The sequence below is a fragment of the Pagrus pagrus genome (assembly GCF_965226575.1).
Source record: "Pagrus pagrus genome assembly, chromosome: 21".
Classification (NCBI taxonomy): Eukaryota; Metazoa; Chordata; class Actinopteri; order Spariformes; family Sparidae; genus Pagrus; species Pagrus pagrus.
The window spans coordinates 7,383,646-7,402,684 of NC_140208.1; the positions used below are offsets into that span (position 1 = coordinate 7,383,646).

At 42.3% G+C, this 19,039-nt stretch overlaps 1 protein-coding gene across 2 annotated transcripts in view; it reads right to left on the reverse strand.

Annotated features, from left to right (window-relative positions):
- Window positions 1–491: 491 nt before the first annotated feature.
- Window positions 492–19,039, reverse strand: part of pgs1 (phosphatidylglycerophosphate synthase 1) — a 28,411-nt gene continuing 9,863 nt past the window's right edge. Inside the window, exons 3-11 of one of the 2 annotated variants that reach the window (XM_084341933.1) lie at window positions 17,733–17,810; window positions 14,622–14,715; window positions 14,340–14,529; window positions 12,531–12,709; window positions 10,600–10,799; window positions 8,131–8,422; window positions 6,905–7,053; window positions 6,683–6,813; window positions 492–1,119 (exon numbers count right to left, since the gene is read on the reverse strand). In XM_084341933.1, the coding sequence (XP_084198059.1) occupies window positions 6,694–6,813; window positions 6,905–7,053; window positions 8,131–8,422; window positions 10,600–10,799; window positions 12,531–12,709; window positions 14,340–14,529; window positions 14,622–14,715; window positions 17,733–17,810 (1,302 nt within the window). In that variant the 3' untranslated portion in view covers window positions 492–1,119; window positions 6,683–6,693. Of the gene's footprint in view, window positions 1,123–6,682; window positions 6,814–6,904; window positions 7,054–8,130; window positions 8,423–10,599; window positions 10,800–12,530; window positions 12,710–14,339; window positions 14,530–14,621; window positions 14,716–17,732; window positions 17,811–19,039 lie in introns of both variants that reach the window. The other variant, XM_084341932.1, reaches the window with a different exon arrangement.

Consider the following 19,039-nt stretch of genomic DNA (forward strand, 5'->3'; position numbering starts at 1 on the left):
AATATTTGGGATAATGACGTTCAATTCATCAGAAAATGTAACAAAGGTCTAGTCATTGTTGGACATTTTAACGGTACAAACTATATAACTCACACCAATTAGTATTTCCTTAAACATGCAAGTGATTTTTTTTGGCCACTTGGGGGCAGTGAAAACACTGACATGTTACCCAGCAGTTACAGAGCGATGTTATTGTTCATTTGGAGTCTAGTTTTTGTTCACCTGATGACTTTAAGTCCAGTATCCACTCTTTTGGCTCTTCTTCTCTAACTCCTGAGGAAATCTGTCTCTTTAGCTGCTAAACGCTAGTTTCTCTACCGTACGACAGGTCCTTTGTTGAAAACTTCCTTTCGCTGTTGTTGGTGTTAATTTGTGTCGACGTGAGGTCTAAATATTCTGCTGTCCTTTTGCCCTTCAAAATAAAATGTTGTCTTTCTGTGTTGTTGTTGTTTATCGATTGCACCGACACAAAAAAGTAGACACATTAGAAGTAATTTTAAAAACTCTCCATGTCGTCCTTTAATTTACAAATATAACAACACAAAGACACTGTACAGTTAGCTTTGATTCTTGTTGCAGGCAGCGCTGTAAACTCACTGTGAGAGCTCTAATTAAGGCTCCTCGAGGGATTTTAATTCTTCACCGCACTCGTCCGTTCATCCTCACGGTCTTCATCACATCATCTGAAGAAGTCTATTGCTATCTTTACATGCAACATGTACTTGTAGAGTCGTGTGAACTGTAGTAGAAGATTTTTTTGAAATGTTAATAACCAGAAATCCACAGTGTGATGACGTCAGGTGTTAATGTATGCGCAGATATGCAGGTAAACTACAGCATCTGGAGTTTATATAACAAAGAGGTTTCGACCCCCTGAATGCACCGCATACATCTGCTCCTGTGTGTGTGTGTGTGTGTGTGTGTGTGTGTGTGTGTGTGTGTGTGTGTGTGTGTGTGAGTGTGAGAGAGAGAGAGTCACTTCCTGGGACACACTGGTTCAAGCCGAGGTGAAGCCCACAACTCCCAGGATGTCGTTGATACTCAAGTGTGTCCGACTGACCCGTCTGCAGGAGTGTGCCAAGACCTCCGACCTCAGGACCGAAGAAAACCACCTGCCACCTGCTGGAAACACAAACACAGGAAGATAATATTTAATCAGTGTTCTGTCAAGTTTTTAATTGACGTTTCTACAACGTCTGGAATGAGTGAATCAGTTGATGTGAAGGCTGAAAGAGCATAATGAGCTGCTGTCATGTTTAATGTCTCATCTTTTGTCTCATTAAACTTAAAGCGTGGTTTAATATCATAGTTATGAAAATATTCCCAGAATACTTAAAAACCTCTTCAGTCAATCTGGATTTTTGAAAAAAAGAAGAAAAGACAAATTATTATTGAATTTTTTTTATTTTTTTTATTAAAAAAGATGATTTTTTTTTGTTTTAAAATGACTTTTTATCTAATAAAAATTTAAAATTGTATTTAAAATTTAAAAAATCTACAAAAAAAGGGAAAAATGAAAAGAAAATCTACTTTTTTTTTACATTAAAAAGAATAAAACGTTAATTCAAAAATGGTTTATTGTATTTGAAAACTTCAATATTAACTATAATCTATCAGGGATGTGGACTCGAGCGACTTTTTTGAAGACACGATGACCTGAATGACTCGTCTGTGTTGATTTTATGTTTTCCCTTTTTTGGTCTGGCTGTCAGTGTTGGGGAGGGATTCATTTTTTGATTGAGAAGAAATGAAGAAATAAAAAGCTTTTATAAAGTTATTTCATTTGTATTTCAATGAAAATCAATAGATATAAGTTTAATTCATTGTTACACTTATTGAACACATTAGATGAACTGGCCAACAATATAACAATCAGACAGGTACTGACACCTTGTCCTTTGTCTTTATAAAGACTGGATACTGCAGTTAAACTATATCTACTACATTTGCTCACCTCTGTCTCTGGATCTAATGATCCACTTAAAGAGACGACTGGAGCTGTGAAACATTTAAAATGATTTTTAAGTCAATAAGTTTGTTTTGTTCTGAAGTGTTCAGGTAAAAGTGATCGTCAGCAGTTGAAAGGGTCACCAGGGGCCAGTTCAATGTGTGAAACCACTGTGAGAGCTCCCAGTCTGACCACTAGAGGGCAGGCAGCTCCATCACACTTCATCCTGATGCTGTCCTCTGTCTGTGAGGACATCAGCTGTTCAAAATGAAAGCAGTGAAACAGTTTGGAGAGGCTCCAACCTGTTGTCACTTCTTACTAACAATAGACGTGTGCTGCGCTGCTGATAAGGAAGTTTTTTATTTATTCATTTATTTTTAATCCCTTTAACCGGCAGAGCTATTGTTGTCGGAGGGCCGTGTTTTGTTTTTTCCTGGCAGGAAAAAAGAAGAGAGATAAGAGGTGGTTGTACACAGATGACAATAACAGACGGATACGAACAGGAGTGAGAGTGAACAAACTGCTCAGAGGTCAGTTTGGACACTTTGTTTTCCATGAATGTGAGTGAGAGGACAAAGAAAAGGAGAAAATACTGGAAAAAATGCAATAAAAACAGGAGAATAATAGTTTTTTGACCCGAAGCAAAAGCAGCTTCACTTACATTTATCTAAGTTCGTCCATTATGTGAAAGGTTATAACAACAGAAACTGATCTATAGAAGGTAAATCTAATTCTTCTTATGTCAATTAATCCAACAAAGATGCTGTTTCGATATTTTCTGACTTCACAACCTCGTCTGTGGCTTTCAGCCTTAATCCCACTGGTTTCTAATAAGGATTAAATCTGGAAAAATGGTTCGAAAGTACTCAATTATTTCTTAAGTAATAGACTTAAATTAAAAAATAGTTTTCAGAAAACATCTGTAGTGCTGTGGTGTTTGGTTTGTCAGACGGGAGTGAACCGTGTGTTCGTTTCGGACTATTTTCACGTGTGGATGAATACACATCTGGTTCTCTGGTGAGTTTTCAAGGCTTCCAACATTTATTAGAAAGTCAGCCAATGAATTTTAGATTTAATGCCGTTTATGAAGTTTATTAAGATGATAATCCTTTGTGTTTGTGAACTGCGTGATGATATTACCGACTGAATTATTTTAATGCACCTCGTTATATTTAATTACCTGTTTTATGTGTGTTCAAATGTTTTTTTCACTTTTGTCTGATTTACATAATCACGTAAAAATGTTGTAGTTTTCCTGTGGGGGTCCGGGAAGAGGAGCTGTTCCAGCTAACAGGAATCTGAAGTATTTAACAAATGTGTTTTTAACAGTTTTTGGACAACAGTCGAGCTCTCGGTGGAAAAAGAGGTAACAGGTTTGGGCTTCACAGACGATATCTGGGTCGATTTGTTGATGGTTTCTGTCTTTACGTGAGGACTGCTGATTATTTTATAGAGATTGTTTTATGGCAAAGTTTAAAAAAAATACGACGTATAAATGTCAATGTCGGATTGTTGATTTTGGAAAGTTAAAGAAATTGTCGGACCCACCTCGCTCCATCCTACGTTAGACAGGCAAGTATTTTTTTTAATCTATTCCACCATCTAAAACTCAGTTTTGCTGTAGTACGCTGACAAATTAAATCCCAGGTGAGATAAATCTACATTCAGAAGTTCAGAACAGTTCTCACAGCGTCCATTTACATCGTCTATTTCAGCCAAAACTATGAAAACAGATAAGATAAACTACGGAAGCAGATAAGGGTCATTAAGACTCTGAGCATGTGAATAATTTCAGTAGTAAAGCATCTTTTGCATGCACGTATAAGAAACTAAAGGCACATATCTGAGTGTGTGCATGTGTTTAAAAAGAAATTCTTACAAGTTTAGATTTATATAACTATTCTGTGTATGTAATACAATTCTGTGCAGAAATATTTTTACAAGGTGTAAATAGGCAGACAAAAAAATAAATTCACGACGCTCTTTTACTCTGGTGCCGTGTGCCACATCACATTTGGATCTCGAGGCGTTTCACATTTCAAAACAAGTCCCCATCTATTTCAGTTGTTCAGGAGAACGCTGCAACACTGTTTTGCTGTGAAGCTCCAGAAATGTTTTGTGGACTAAGAAACGTCACCCGACTTTACATCCACACGAGAGTGAGCAGATAATGGCTGACTTTGTATTCTCGGATGAACTGTTCCTTTAAAGTAAAATTAAATCGCCGTATGTCTGTTTGCAGTGCATCCGCTCACTGAGGGGTCGGTATCTAAACTCGTTCTGTGTTTGTGTCATCGTACCGGTAACACAAGGATTTGCACTCAACAGTCTGCAAAACATTTTCAAACAATGGGCCTAAATGTCGTCCTGTTCACATTATCGTCAGAGAGGTGGTGTCGCATCAACTGCGTACATATTTGTGAATAATACCCTGTTGCTGAAAGACGATCTATTTACAAGTTTCCTTCTGGCAGCAGATCACTCAGCTCTTCTCTTTGTCCAGGTAGCGATAAGACACCACCCTTTTACCGTCATTATCCAGCCTGTGACACTTCCTGTTCTCAGAAACCAGAAAAAAAAATGCTGAGTGTCTTTCCCCTCAATCTTCTGCTCAGATCTTGTTTAGGTTTCTCTTTGGCCAGACCTCGAGTTTAACAGATCTTCCCTCTCCGAGTAGTTTTATGAGTGCGTCTGCAGTTTGAACATCTTTTTTTATTTTGATGAAAAGCAACAAAAAAAAACTTTAAACTGAACCTGAACTCTTCACTGTTGACTCCGGTTCAGAGTCGATGAACCCTCTGACTCCTGCCTCGCCAAGTCCTGACAGGACTAACACAGACCACACTGTCAAATCATCACCATAACACGGCGCTGACTCACTTCTTGACAGGAGTGAATCAGCCGACTCGCTGTCCCCGCTCTCACTTTGGTGATTTGGGCTGCTGGGAAGACGAGGACGGGACCTGCGATTTGGGACGCGCCACAATGACTGCAGGCATTTCTAAGAAGCCGCAGCCTGTTTTACTCTGTGTGTGTGTGTGCGTGTGTGTGAGAGGGTGAGTGTTTCTGTACAGTATGTTCAGGGCTGTATTTCGACTACTAAGCAAAAATCACTGACAAAGCTAAAAAAAGAAAACTATGTAAAACATGCTTTAAAGTAAATTCAGCTTTTTACAATTCGAGTCTTTCATAGTTTAGTAGTTTGGTCCACATTTTTATTGGTTATGATAAAAAAGGAAAAACGCATATTTTCATTTTTTTAAACTGTTTTTTCTAAGTTGTTGTGTTTTATTTACTTCATGGTCGTGTTTCCTTGACAAGATCTTTCCCCAGCAGCTCGGACGACTTGGAGGAACTCGGGTGTATTTCCATCACAGGGTCCAGAGTCTATGTTAAGTTCCAGGGACATTATTTAATCCCCAAAAAGTCCCTGTTTGGGGAGTAGTACTTTCCAAAAAATGGGGAATTTTGGGAAGTTAAGCTTTCAGCACTGAACATTTCACAGACTTACAACAGATGGACGAATGATCATCATTTGTGTAAAAACAGCCGTCCGTGTCAGCAGGCTGATTTCATCTCCTCAGGTTTTTAGATCGTACTGTCAGCCCCCATCATGGACTCCACCAAAGACGTGACGTTCATGATATCAAACCATCTCCACCTTTTCTATAAACACCACTCTGGCTGTCGTGGTACTTTATCTTCCTGTAAATGCTCCTGAGCTTTTTGCATTTCGTTCAGTGCTGCTTGAACATGCACTGCACAGTCAGTCGTTGTGAAATGAACTGAGAAACGTTCTTGTTCCTTCCCGTTTCATCCAGCTCCCTTTGTTTTTTCTCTTCAACAATGACGCAATGATGTGTTTTTGCACTTTCTGGGTCGTCCGTGGACATTTTGTCAAAAGAGAACAGCCTGAAACGTCATCTCTCGCAAACCAATCATCAATCAATCAGCGTTTTGCTGGAATTTGTGCTCCTGTTGCGCAGCAGTAACGATTCTGTCGACCAATCAATGGACTGCAGTGCTTCTAGCTTCACCCTTTAGGTGCTGGATCAGTGTGCTAGGTACGGTGACAAAAAATCAGGACTGCATGGAGCGGTTCTTTTGGTACCAGCCACAACTTTTGACAATCAAAACGCAAAAAAAATGCGTAAAAAACGGCCCGTGTGGTGGAAATTGGGCTAAAGCTCCTTGAAAAAAGTACTCATAACTCTCTCTTCTCATAACTTGACAAGTGATTCACAGTCGGTCCAGCTCTGATTGGTCGTGATGGAAACATGACACACAGAAGTGCTGGAAATGCAAATGTTGGCGCTATGATGCTTTCAAATTCCAGACATTGGTGCGTAAACTGTTGGAAAAAAAACAGGAAGGCAAGCTCGTCTACTGGAAATGGAAATGGAGTCATTCACCTTATTTTTAGAGGGTTTATTTGTGTTAATTTGGGTGTAAAAACTGTATAAAATGTTTCATAAAGCCTCAGTCTGGTGTCGTCGGGTTCGTAACTGTGACCGACTCCTTTTCACACAACACTTTCTGCACTTTGATCAGTTGCTGTTTTTAAAACTGATTGGTGCAGCTGTCTGACTGCTCGTGTTTTTTCCCCCCAGTTGGACTGTTTTCCCTCCAAAAAGGAAAATATGTGTAACAATCCAAAAACTATCCTTTAACAGAATAAACAAGAGTAAAAGTCATGTGTAGCGAGTGTGTTCATGTGTGTGTGTATGTGAACACCTGGTGGTCTCTCAGAAGAAGTTCTTGATGAGGGGAGTGACCAGTTTTACCCACAGCTGGACGTGGCGGTCCGGCTGCTCGAACGTCGAGCTGGAGACCTCGGTGGAGCGCTGGTACAACGTCTCCTGCTCCTAAAACGCAGGTGTGTGTTATTCAGTAAAGACTTACACAGTCATTCATCATCATTTCTGTTTGTGGTTAAGGGAAAAAAACAGAGCCGACCTCCTGCAGCTGGCTCTGCAGCTCCTCGTTCTCTGTTACTATTGCGATTTGGGCCTCCAGGTCACGGTGAACTGAGCGGTAACCGAAATTAGGGGAGCCAATTAGAGTGAGGCAAGGCCGATCCTGCCCCTGGAGGTAATACCACAGACCTGTAGGAGAGGAAAAGTAGAGTGAGCCAGCGAGCAGGCGACGCTTCAGAGAGCCGCTTCCAGCAGGGATTTCTGTCGGGGCCCAGACCACAACTAAAAGGAAGCACATGCAGAAATCCCCAGCGTCGATCCAAAACCCCAAAGAATGAGAGAGAGTGAGTGTACATCCTTGTCCTGAGGCTACAGCAGGATGACTGTACAAGTCGTCTTCTCTCACGCTAAATACCAGCGTTACCACAAGAAGAGCAGCAGAGCAGGGAGAGGAACAGTGAGAGTAATGTGTTTTATTATTCTCACTGAGCCAAACAGAAACTAGTCTGGACGGTGAGCCCGGGCTCAGATCGTAATCTCTCGTAAACCACGTTCATGTGGGAGTTACTTCTGTCCAACACTCGATCCGCAGAAAGCTAAATGTGAACAGAGAATTGGATTCATCACACTTTTTGTGTAAGGAGATATCAACAATTATATACTGCGGCCCTTGTGAACATTTTTCTGTTCAACTCCACACATCGATTTCATCTCAGTTTGTACTATTAGACCAAAAGGATTCCAGTATTCCAGCTCAGAGCTTCATTAGACTCCGTTCGCGATCCGTCTCGTCTGATAATGAAACGTTAGACGAGGACAGACTACTTATTCTTAATTCAGCCTGGTTCCAGACCTCTAGAGAGAGATTCATACGGATCTGTTGGTGCCATTTCCACACAGGGGAGAAACTGTTAATCTGAGTTTTCTATGTGTTGTAGAGAATGACGACCAAATCGACTGAAAACAACGGAGGAAAAACAGCCACAAAATTCCTGACAAGAAACACAGAGAGTCGCACGAAAACACTAACAGATTGAGGCGACCAGCAGTACTGCGAAGTAAAATGACTGTTTTTGTCAATGGAGTCTGGCACATTTGAAGAGAGCGCTATCAGCTTCGGTGCTGCGTCGGAAAAGGCGAGGTAAAGCCTAAATATTCTAAATCATCAGTCATTATAATCAGCAAACAGTAGCGTACACTAAAGTAGATTAATAAGATCATTAGCTGCTGATACAGACGGGCATGTGTGCTTTTATTTCCTCCCACCTTTGGCGTGGAAGGTCCACTGTGACCTGTGGTACTCGTGCAGGTGTACTCTCTCCTGCTGGCCCAGCCGGCACACCTGGTTGTAAAACTGCCTGGCGATGTGGATGTAAGCTGCGGGAATCGCTCCGGCGACGCCCTTGGCTCCAAAGAACCCGTTGACCTCGGGGGAGGCGGTCAGGATGCGGTAGTTGGCTCCAGCCCCGAGCACCAGCCGCATGTACGCCCGGGTCAGGTTGAAGTAACCCGATGTTAGGAACACAGTGGAGTCCGGCCCGGCATCTGTCAGCAGGCGCTGGAGGTTTGAGAAGAAACAGGAAGTGAGGAGAGGAGTTACAGTCATGTTTTAATCCCCGACACTGAAAAATATTAACTGAGCTGGTTATTAGTGTTTTATTACTGCTGTAAGGCTCATTACAGAGCTGAGCAACATGAAATCTAGGATGATCTGTCAGATTTATCTTTATAACATGCTGTTTAATACAGCAGTGTGATTTATGTCCTTCCTGATGTTTGCTCCGGTCTGATTTCTTTGTCTAAATTAATTAATTTATGACCAAATTTAAAATTGTGGACTTTCTGAGTGGAGTCTGGCCTGAGTTACTGGTGAAATTTCCTTAAAGATCACTGGCTGTTCTGAGTTTAATTATATGAGTTTTATTTATTGTAATGTAAGTACATTTAGGTCGATAAGAGATTCATAACTTTGGGAATTTGAAACATTTTATTTATTGTCCAGCCCCAGCTTATTATTTTAGACAACTTCGGCCCCCCTAGCATTTCCAAGTTGTATTATTGTTGGCGCCGCTGTCACAAAGTCAACAGGATCACTTTCTGTTTCCCTCCGAGTAGCAACCATCAACAACAGAGGACAAAACGTGGGTTTAATCATTAACTTAGTCTATAATGGAGACTTTAAAGTAGATAGAAACCCTCAGTCTTCATTTTCCCAGGAGATTTCATGCCCGGTGTCAGACAAAATTGCACGGTGAGGGGGAGGTTTACAGAGAACCGGGAGGCCGGAAATGAAACTTAATGGTGGGTTACGGGCCAAACACCTGTTGTATTGGTTTGTATTTTTAAGATCTATAAGGATCCCAAGCTTCTCTAATTGATTGAATTCCTTCACAAAGTGTCACTCTGCCAACCGTACTCAGAAAATGAAAAATAATTCTTGGAATGGCTCTCAGTAGAGCGCATACCTCCACCAAACCGTCCCCAGCCACCTAAATACCCCTGATTTATTTAATCAAGCTTGATGCATTACTCTGAGAAATTAACAAAAATGTAGAAAAACATCCCATCTCACTATGTTAAAGGAACTGAGAAAAAAAAATCCTGGATCCATCTCTTTTGCTGGATCCGCACCAAAACTTAATGGGGTTTATTCTAGACTGAGACCCATCCTCAGTCCAAGTTTCATGGAAATCTGTTCAGTAGTTTTCCAGTAATCTTGGTCACAAACCAACAAACAAGCAGACGGGGTGAAAAATATAACCTCCATGGTGGGCCAACTCTGGACCATGGGCCCTACTTTGGGCTGCCCTGTTCTACAGGGATTAGATTTTGTATTCAACATTTTATTCAAAATAATTAATTAAAGCAAAGAAAACTCGTCTATTGCCAGTTTGAAAAAATCTGGAATTTATTGGTGTTTTTTCTGATAATTTCAAAACAGGTCAAAGTCAGATCAGTGTGCCAGAAAGTCTGGATAAAAATCTGAATTTAGAAACTCTACAACTTGTAACGCGATCACTATTTACCGCTGTATTCTCTGGTGGATAATCCAAATTTGTTCTCCCCATTTTTCTCTCTCATTTTTACTTTATTACAGGAAATGTTTCTCTGGCAGATGAAAGGAAAACTTTGAGTGCTTCATGTTGCTGAAGGAAACAACAACTTCATGGTTCATGAGGAAACAAAACGTGGGTGGAAATCTGTTCAAACTGTTCTGATCCTTTTAAGACTGGCGAGTATTTCTTCAGGTTTGTGAACAGCTGACGAAACACAACGCAAAAGTTCTGAAACAAGTCCTGAAGATCTTAAATAATTGCTGTGACAGTTGTTTCAACATTTTACGGTAATTTTTGAGACCACAGTAGTTGTACTAAATCACTATACTGTCACTATATAGTGATACTATATCACCCTTATTATCATTTTATTGCGTTCATTCCCAGAATATGTGACTAATAAACCCTGAATGAATGCTCAAATATTTATTCATGCTTTATTAGTCATACGGTAGTTTATAAGTCATGTTTAAAACATCCCGTGATGACTTCAAAGAACCTCAGACTAATGAGATTTATGACTTGTTATCACGCAGACGAGCAAAAGGTCAACAAAGCTTTGAAGAAACGTGTAAAATATTTCACAACATCAAGTTTTTGTTTCAAATATTTCTTTAAAATGTGACTCAGCCAATCAGAAGAGGCCGCTGTCATCACATGTTCAGGTTTGGCGGCTCACCTGTGTGACCTGCTCGTCCACCTGGATGCCCAGAGGTTTCATCTGGACCAGAGGGAACACCCAGGTGTCCTCCTCGCCATCGCTCATCCCCTCGTCCTCAGAGTCCTCCGACCGGCTCGTCAGCCGCTGCCTTATGTGGGCCGTGTTCACCACCTCCATGATCCGCTGCCTCGCCGCCGCCGAGAAGTCCTGCCTGTTGCCTGTTCGAGACACACAGACGGAGGCGAGGGGTCAGCCTGATCTCTGGGTCACAGCGCTCTCAGCTCTGAGAGTGTTTGAGAGGATTTACAGCCACTTAGGAGCACCGAGCGGAGAGGAGGATGTTGATGGGAATGAAAACACGACCTCAGCTGAAAGGTTGTTATTTTAGAAAATGCTTGGTTCTGACTGGCTGGCGAACGGCCATTAATGACATAAAAAATTAGTTTCACTTTGTTTTCTATTGTCCCTCTTACTGGGAAATGTGCAGCACTTTTAGTAACTAGAATTAGAGTTTAGCCCTCAGGTAAAAGCTTCAACTTAATTCAAGATGTGTTTTTTTGACTGTGACGTTTTTTCCGTGTCTGTGGATCTGAACTTTAAGCTGCACAAATGTGACAAGTGGACTGATCGTGATTATGACGACACGCAACAAAAAGACTCCAGCAGGACGTTCAGAGAATCTCTTAAAATCAACATATTTCTTTGCGCAATGTGTAAAAACATGTGAACCGCACCCAACAACCGCAGCCTCCATGTCAACTGATAAAGACAGCGGGACGGATGTAGTGATTATTTTCATTCTCGCTTATTTTCTCATTTAATCGATTAGTTGTTTGGTTCCCAAAGCCAAAGACGACGTCCTCAAACGTCTCGTTTTGTCCTCAACGCAAAGATATTCAGTTTAGTGTCACAGAGAAGTAAAGAAACAAGAAAATATTCATATTTAAGAAGCTGGAATCAAAGAATTAAGACATTTTGTTTTTTCTTTAAACATTACTCATCCCTTAGTACTGATTGGTCCGAATGATCAAAATAACCCCCTAGATACAAGTAATGAGCTAAAACATACGTGACGTGAGGCAGTGAATGAAACAAATCTCTGATAATGAGGCAACCGCTGTGAGTAAATGTTCCTGTAATGTAGTTGAACTAACCCTTTAAACTGCACAGCCGCAGCATAATGAGACATGTTATCAGTTAACGCTCGCTGAGAGAATACAGCTGAACTCTACCTCATCTGTTATTTTTGTACTTCGGGAAACCTCATTAATTACAATCAGCAACTAATGTTCATTCATCATCGTCAGTCTCACTAATGTCTTTCATCAGAATTTCGCAAGCGTCTGTATGTGTCTGTGTGTGTGTGTGTGTCTGTGTGTGTGTGTGTGTGTGTGTGTGTGTGTGTGTGTGTGTGTGTGTCTGTGTGTGTGTCTGTGTTCGTTCCCACTCCATATCGTCTTCCAGCAACACTATGACATCACAACTCTATTCCTGGTGTTCGTTACCGCGGCGGTCCAGCTCCTGTAGACATGATGTCATTCACCTCTCAAACTAACATCCTGGCAGTCTGTGCTCCAGTTACGGACACACAGTTCAAGTGTGTGTGTGTGTGTGTGTGTGTGTGTGTGTGTGTGGGGAGAGAGAAAATCCTGACAATTTCACATCCGGCTGCCTGGCTAGCCAACCGCAAGAGCTCTCTCCATCTTTCTCACGCACACACACGCGCACACACACACACACACACACACACACACACACACACACACTCACTCTGACCATCATCTGTCTAAGCTTTCAAGCTCCATTAGCGAAATCCATCGGCTCCTCTTGCTGAGAACGTGGCCGGTGCCACCGTAACTGAGCACGAAGTGTCAAACAGTGTCAAAACATGTTGGAGGGTAAACACACACACACACACACACACACACACACTGTCGTTTGGTTCCTACCTTTGTACGGGTGCACCATGCCTTCCAGCATGGTGACCGAGTCGTCGGGCTGCAGCTGCAGGGAGACGTCTCCCACGGCCTCCACCAGGTCGGAGAAGAAGTCGGCGACCTCGCTGCAGTTCTCCAGCAGCACGTAACGGTCCTGTCTGTTGGTGAAGTACGAGTCGCTCAGGTTGGCCCTGCACAATGACAGAAACGAGACAGAATGAATGTTTTGGCGAGAGAGAACTTGGAAAAAAAGAGAAATTTGGTCGAACATTTTTCTGAACCGAAGTTTAGAGATTGGGGCAAACAGTCGGTATCATTTTGGATCGAAGTCGAAGATATTTGGATTCTTGAAACCCCTGAAGGTACGAAGGTATCTCTCCTCTCCTCACTCTTTTCATTAGCAGGGATCAAAATATCAGACATCGAAAATCCCTGCTCGTCCTGGGAATTAATCAGCAATATTTTTCTTTCTTATTAAATACAAGTTGTGCTCTTTTTAATTCAAGTTAAACCCTCGTCTGTTAGGATGTGTGCAACCTGCTGTGGCCAATTTCATCTCATGACCTTCCTCTTCAGTGCTGGATGACGGTATAAAACCAATCTCCATTTGCATTCAGCCATGAAAAGCCAACTTAATACCACATCGCTTTATTTTCTTTCCAGGAAATTGTGCTTGAAAACAAGGGGTTGTCTTACATTAGAGGACAACGCTTTTGCTTTTTCACAATATCAGATAGCTTTTCCTTTTTTAAAAGATTATTTTATGGGCTTTCAGCCTCAATTTGAAAGGACAGCTTAGAGACTGAGAGGAAAAGGGGGAGAACGTGGAGGGGGCACAAACGATGTTGTACTATGGGTTGTTTGTAGCCTTTAGGGGAGACACCACAGATGGATAACGACTGAATGTCATCATAAAACCTCCCAAGTGGATTGCTTGGATTAAGACAATTCGTTTTGAACAACACAAGTCTACTATAGAGTATCCTGGCTATTTAGGATTTAGGGTAGGAGGGTGAAGCGTGAATTGAAGGTATCGTAAGTGTTTGCAGGTCGGGAGCGGGGATACGAATTATTTTAGATGACGTGCTCGTGATTTTCAGGAGCTTGTGCGATTTGTCTTCCTGCCACGGAGGAAATTCAACCATGATAACAAACAGGCAGTGAAGCAGTCACAGATGATGAGGAGCTCCAAAAGACAAAGAGACAGTCTGAAAACTGCCAACAGCCCGAGAAAATCATTCAGTCGCTTCCATCAGCGCATGAGTATGTGACTGGTCGAGAAGCTACGCTAATTTGTGAGTGATGTTCTGCTTTAAGTGTATTATTTCATGTCAAGAATGAGGGAAACTTTCCCAGCAGAGCGTGTGTGAAAGTGTGCGAAATCTCAAAAAGTCGGTGTTGTTCATACTCAAACAAACACACCATATGTGTTTATGAGCATATTGTTTTGTGCATGTCGCATCTTGCTTTGTTTCCTCAGGAGCTGTCGATTAAGCTCAGCGTAAGCATTTAGTTCCACTTTGTGTGCTGCACTAAATGAAGTGGGAACCGCGCTGTGCCCATTGATTTTGGAGCACACCCAGAGGTATACGCCGAGAAACATTTCCCAGCAGTGGTGGCAAACACCTGAACTTTGATTAGGAAAGCTTTATGCAAACACAACATGGACCAAAACAAGATTAAACAAGGGGGGAAAGTGGTGCGGGTTGAGGAGGAAGAGGAGGAGGAGGAGGGAGGACTTCAGTTTGAACTCAAACAAACAGCCTCAGTGTGAAAACCGGGCCGTATTGACAGAAAGTCGAACAGCCAGAGTCAACAAACCCGCTGATGATGATGCTGTCGTCGAACAGGTAGACCTTGATGTGCTGGACTCCGATGGTCTCGTTGAAGCGCTGAGGGACCAGCAGCCGCAGCAGCCCCCTCAGGTCCGGAGTGTGGTACAGAGACACCCGCATCTGAGAGGTGAAGCGCTGCAGCAGCGGCAGCAGCATGGTCCTCGAGTTGATCTGTCCTGCAACGGGAGAAACGAGGGATGCGATCAGGGTGATGAGCGCGGTGGTGCTGTGTGCTAACCAGCGACAAAGATGTAACGGGAAAAACTACCTCGTGAGCCGCGAGTGTAGTCCAGTAATATGGAGACTTTTAGGTCGTGACTGTTTCCCTGTGAGCGCTGTAGAGCTTCCTCCATACAGTCCACCTTAAAAACAGAGACAGAGGACAAAACATCCACATGTGATTAAATGATTGACACATCAACTGTGTTTCATGTCGTCTGTAATCTTGTTTTCACTTCTCGCTCCACGATACAAACTGATAAGTCATTCTTGTTGGCAGGTGAGCCAGCAGCCGCAAAACAAAGTAATTGGTTAACAATTGTTGGCATTGATTGGCAGCGGACAGCATTCATCAAACATCGGCAGCCTTTTATTATCTGTTTACTGAGCGTGGGAAACGTTAACTCAAAGAGGAAATGGCTGCTCATCAGAGGGCGCCACTGGTAGCCCCGTGCAGAGGCCCCCGTGTTTGTTCCCCACCTGAACACGTTTTCCCACTTCGGCTAAATTGTGCATCTGGTGCCCAAATGCATTCGGTTATACGTCACTCCCGACAGAGTGCCTGTTTGCATGCCAGTAAAACGTTTCCTTGTTTCCAGTAGAGAGCTCTGTGGGGACGCCGACACTTCCAGCAGCTCTGCTCCGGGGAGAGCTGTGATCGTGAGTCGGAGCTCTGAGGGACGCTGGAGACTTTGTTTATCCTTTAAAGCAAAAACTACAAACACTCAGCGCCCTGAAATCCAGCGAAAATGTTTGTTCTCTTTCGCTTTTGACTAAATCTTGACATTTAGACTGTAAGTCAGCATGATAAGTTTCGAGGGAGAGGAAAAAGTTTAACATTTATTTTTTGAGAAATAAACAACAGAGTGGTTATTTTGCGTTTGTTCCCCCTGATTGAGTCAACGTTCATCCTGTATTCTGAATTTATTTCTCTGTTCTTGGTTCTCATTTAATTGTACTATTCAATGAAGCAGTTCTGAGTATTGTGCCACCTTTGATGTCTCTCTGTGGACAGATTTTTGTAATGCGCGCAACACGTAGCCGACTAACTTTACAGGTGTTTGGATGAGATAAAAATGTGGGCCGAATGCCAAAATGGTATCCCGTAATGATGTGGTAATTAGTAGGGTTGGGCCGATAGACGACGCCATAGTCTATCGCCGGTGGCCGACAGCCAGGGGTTTGGAGAGGAAAATAAAATAAATTTCTTCCAGCTCAGTGCGTTAGGACTCGATGTCCTGTCGATCAAGACGCTCGGTTAAATTTGTGGCAGCGTGTTTGTTTTCTGTGGGCCTGTTGCTGGGTTTATTTAATTGTGCCGTTGTTTTACATTTTTCTTAGCCTCGCTTCCGCCTGGCTTTGTTACAAGCTTCTGCAGCTGACCACAAGTTTTAAACACCTGTTGAGGAGATGATGGCACTTTAAAACCCGGCACGCAGATGTTCTGTATTTGGCGTCGACCGATACCGATTATAAAAGATCAAGGAGACCGATTATTTGGGATATTTTGTAGTACAAATGAAAATCTTAGTGTCAAAGAAGTACAATTTACTCAAGTACTGCTCTGAAATACAATTTAGAGGTACTTTACTTGAGTATTTCCTTTTTCTGCTACTTTATACTTCCTCTCCACCACATCTATATGATACCTTTAGTTACCATGCAGATTCAGAGTATTCGGTGTTTATAGTCTGTTAATTGTGACGCGTTCCCAATCAGATAGCGTTGTGGGCGGGACATTGTGCGAGTGGATGTTGCATCAGAGCTAAAGTCGCACATTTTTAAATGAGTTTATCTCATCTGCAATCTGACAGAAAATCACAGATACCGTTAACTGGAAAAATGCTGAATATCTGCGAGACAGTTGGAGATTTCCATCCGCGTGACAGTGAGTAACAGCGGTTACTACAGAGATGTCATCGTCCATCATCAACAGACGCCACCCAACCCTAGAAGTCACTACCGACTTCTCGTTAATCTTGTTCTTCTTCCCTTTTCCAGAGCCTGTTGCCTACATCGCCCACAATGCAACTCGACCAAAGACAGCTCGGTCGGAGGTCCAGGCTGGTCACGCTAATGTAGCCTCACATTTTTAGCCTCAAGCAGAGATGAGAAGGAATTTACAGACGTGTAAGTAAACTCACTTCTTTCTGCAGCTTTTCCTAACAGACGCCGACTCAAGTGACATCACGTGAGGCGTTTTATCAGCAGGTCCCTCTGGAGCCACAAAAGGTTCGTATAAATGCAGCAGTACTCCAACACCTGTCCACAGACTCGGATGTATAAAAGCTTCTCACTTCTAGAAAGCACTTTGAATTAACTTTGCATGTTGTGTGCTATAGATCAACATGCCTTTCTTTACATTTGACTCTCATAACCTGCACCTGTGCTTAAATAAACACACCGCACAGGTGCGAGTGTCAGTATCAGACAGGTAGCCGTTGTGTTGGGTCTGGGATCGGGGCTTGTGTTAGTAGACCCAGTCTTTATGGGGAAATCACACCTGCAGGTCGCATTCTTCAGTCTAAACCGCAAACCAAACTCACATTTTTGTTCTGAAGCGAGCTCAGCTCAAATGTGTCCAATTAGAAGCAAACCTGGGCCTGAACATAAAAGCGGACTCACTGCACCTCATTGACTCAACATTTCTAGTAATCCATCATCCTGTGAGGTTACAGAGTTTGGCTGATTCAAACGCTTTTAACTGTAATTAAGCATGTTTGACTCGTCTGTGGAGTTTTCTGTAATCCTGCTGCTCGTACGAGGTCGAAAAAAACACCAAAAACAGCTGAATACGAGCATCAGTCCAGACTGTGGTTTGTTCTGGGTTAGTGTTGTTATGCTAGGCTTTCCAAGCATGAAGAACAGCAGGCTATCGCATGCCAAAACTGGTCTCCTTATTCCCATAAACCCTTGCATTCTGGGGTCATTCCTTGTAGCTGGCCTGGCGTACGCTTTCATTTTGAACAAACCACACTGTGGTTCTCTTGGAAGACAACACTGACTCACAGTTTTCTGGCATCTCCGACCCACTATTTGGCACGCGCCCGGTGTTTGGACGGCATTGTTCTCACCTGACTAAAATTAAAAAACGTAAATGCCTAAAAAAAATAATTAAAAAAAATCTGCTTCTCACACACACAGACACCACATTTCTCACCAGCTCCTGCTCCAGCTGACCTGTTCCCAGATACAACGAGGCCATCACCACTCGCCTCTTCGCAGTCTTGATACGCGCCTGGAGTGAAAAGAGAAACAAACAAACACAGCAGTGAATTATTGTGCGAGTGGATGTGGGCGTTTGGCATCTGGTCACGAATGTCTGATACCAAGAAATGATAAACTGTAAACAGAGGGCACATTTCCTGCCAGTCACACACACACACACAAGCAAAAATAAACAGATACGGAAGAAATCACTGTTTCCAGGTGTAAAAAAATAAACAAATCAGATCTCCAAAATGTCAAACAAACTCATCTAGGACAAAGTTTCAACAGAGGTGAAAATGGATTATTAAGTACGAGGAGTTTTGCTGAGATTTCTGCTTCCAGGGCTGAAAATTGACATTTTAAAGAAATTCAACAGAGCAGAAACAAAGTCCTGTTTACTCTGGATAATCCACAAAACTCAAGTCAACAGTTTTCACAGGGAGTCTTTCCTCAATAGAAAGTAAATCCAATGAAAACTGTTAGCAGGGAGGTCTGTGAAATTACAGAGTAACCAAGATATTGTTCTAGTAGGGCTACAATTATTTTCTTTCTGTTGTTATCAAATGTGTATGTTACGCAAACATAAGATTTAGTCAACAAAACAAATACAAAAGCATGTGTTTGGACGACGGTTCCCTCTTTAGCACCATCTATCCGAACTAGGTGAAGCTCCATTCTTACAACATCGAGATAAGCACATAACCACCGAGTGTGTGGAGGTTGTGTTGTCAGAAAAAAAGGAGCAAACCTTCACAATTGAAAAGCTGGACCTCCAGAAGGTGAATGTTAAAATTAAATGTCATGTCACAAACACCTAAAAATCCACCCAGTTACATACTTGAGTAAATGTTCCCGTCTGTTCTAATAATCACATGTCATTTTCCTCGCGTACACACACGTGTCATCATCTACAAACATCAATCAATTAGAGATGATTAAGATGGGAGTTAATAGAGCGTGTGTGCCAAACATGATCTAAAAATACAACAATACATGCCACTGAGTTACTGGAAAGTGTCAACAAAGAAAAACATGTGACATGGTTTGGAGAATCACACCCATCTACACACACAAACACAGCGACTCTTGACAGTAAAAGATTATCTTACACACATTACGTACGCAAGCATGCTAACAATGCAACTCAACCGCAGGAATGAGGTGCTTTCAGACGTCAGGGAAATAAAACCCTGATTCCAAATAAGTTGTGACAGAATCATCTGGAGACTGACGGCTTTTTCCAACAACGGTTTTACA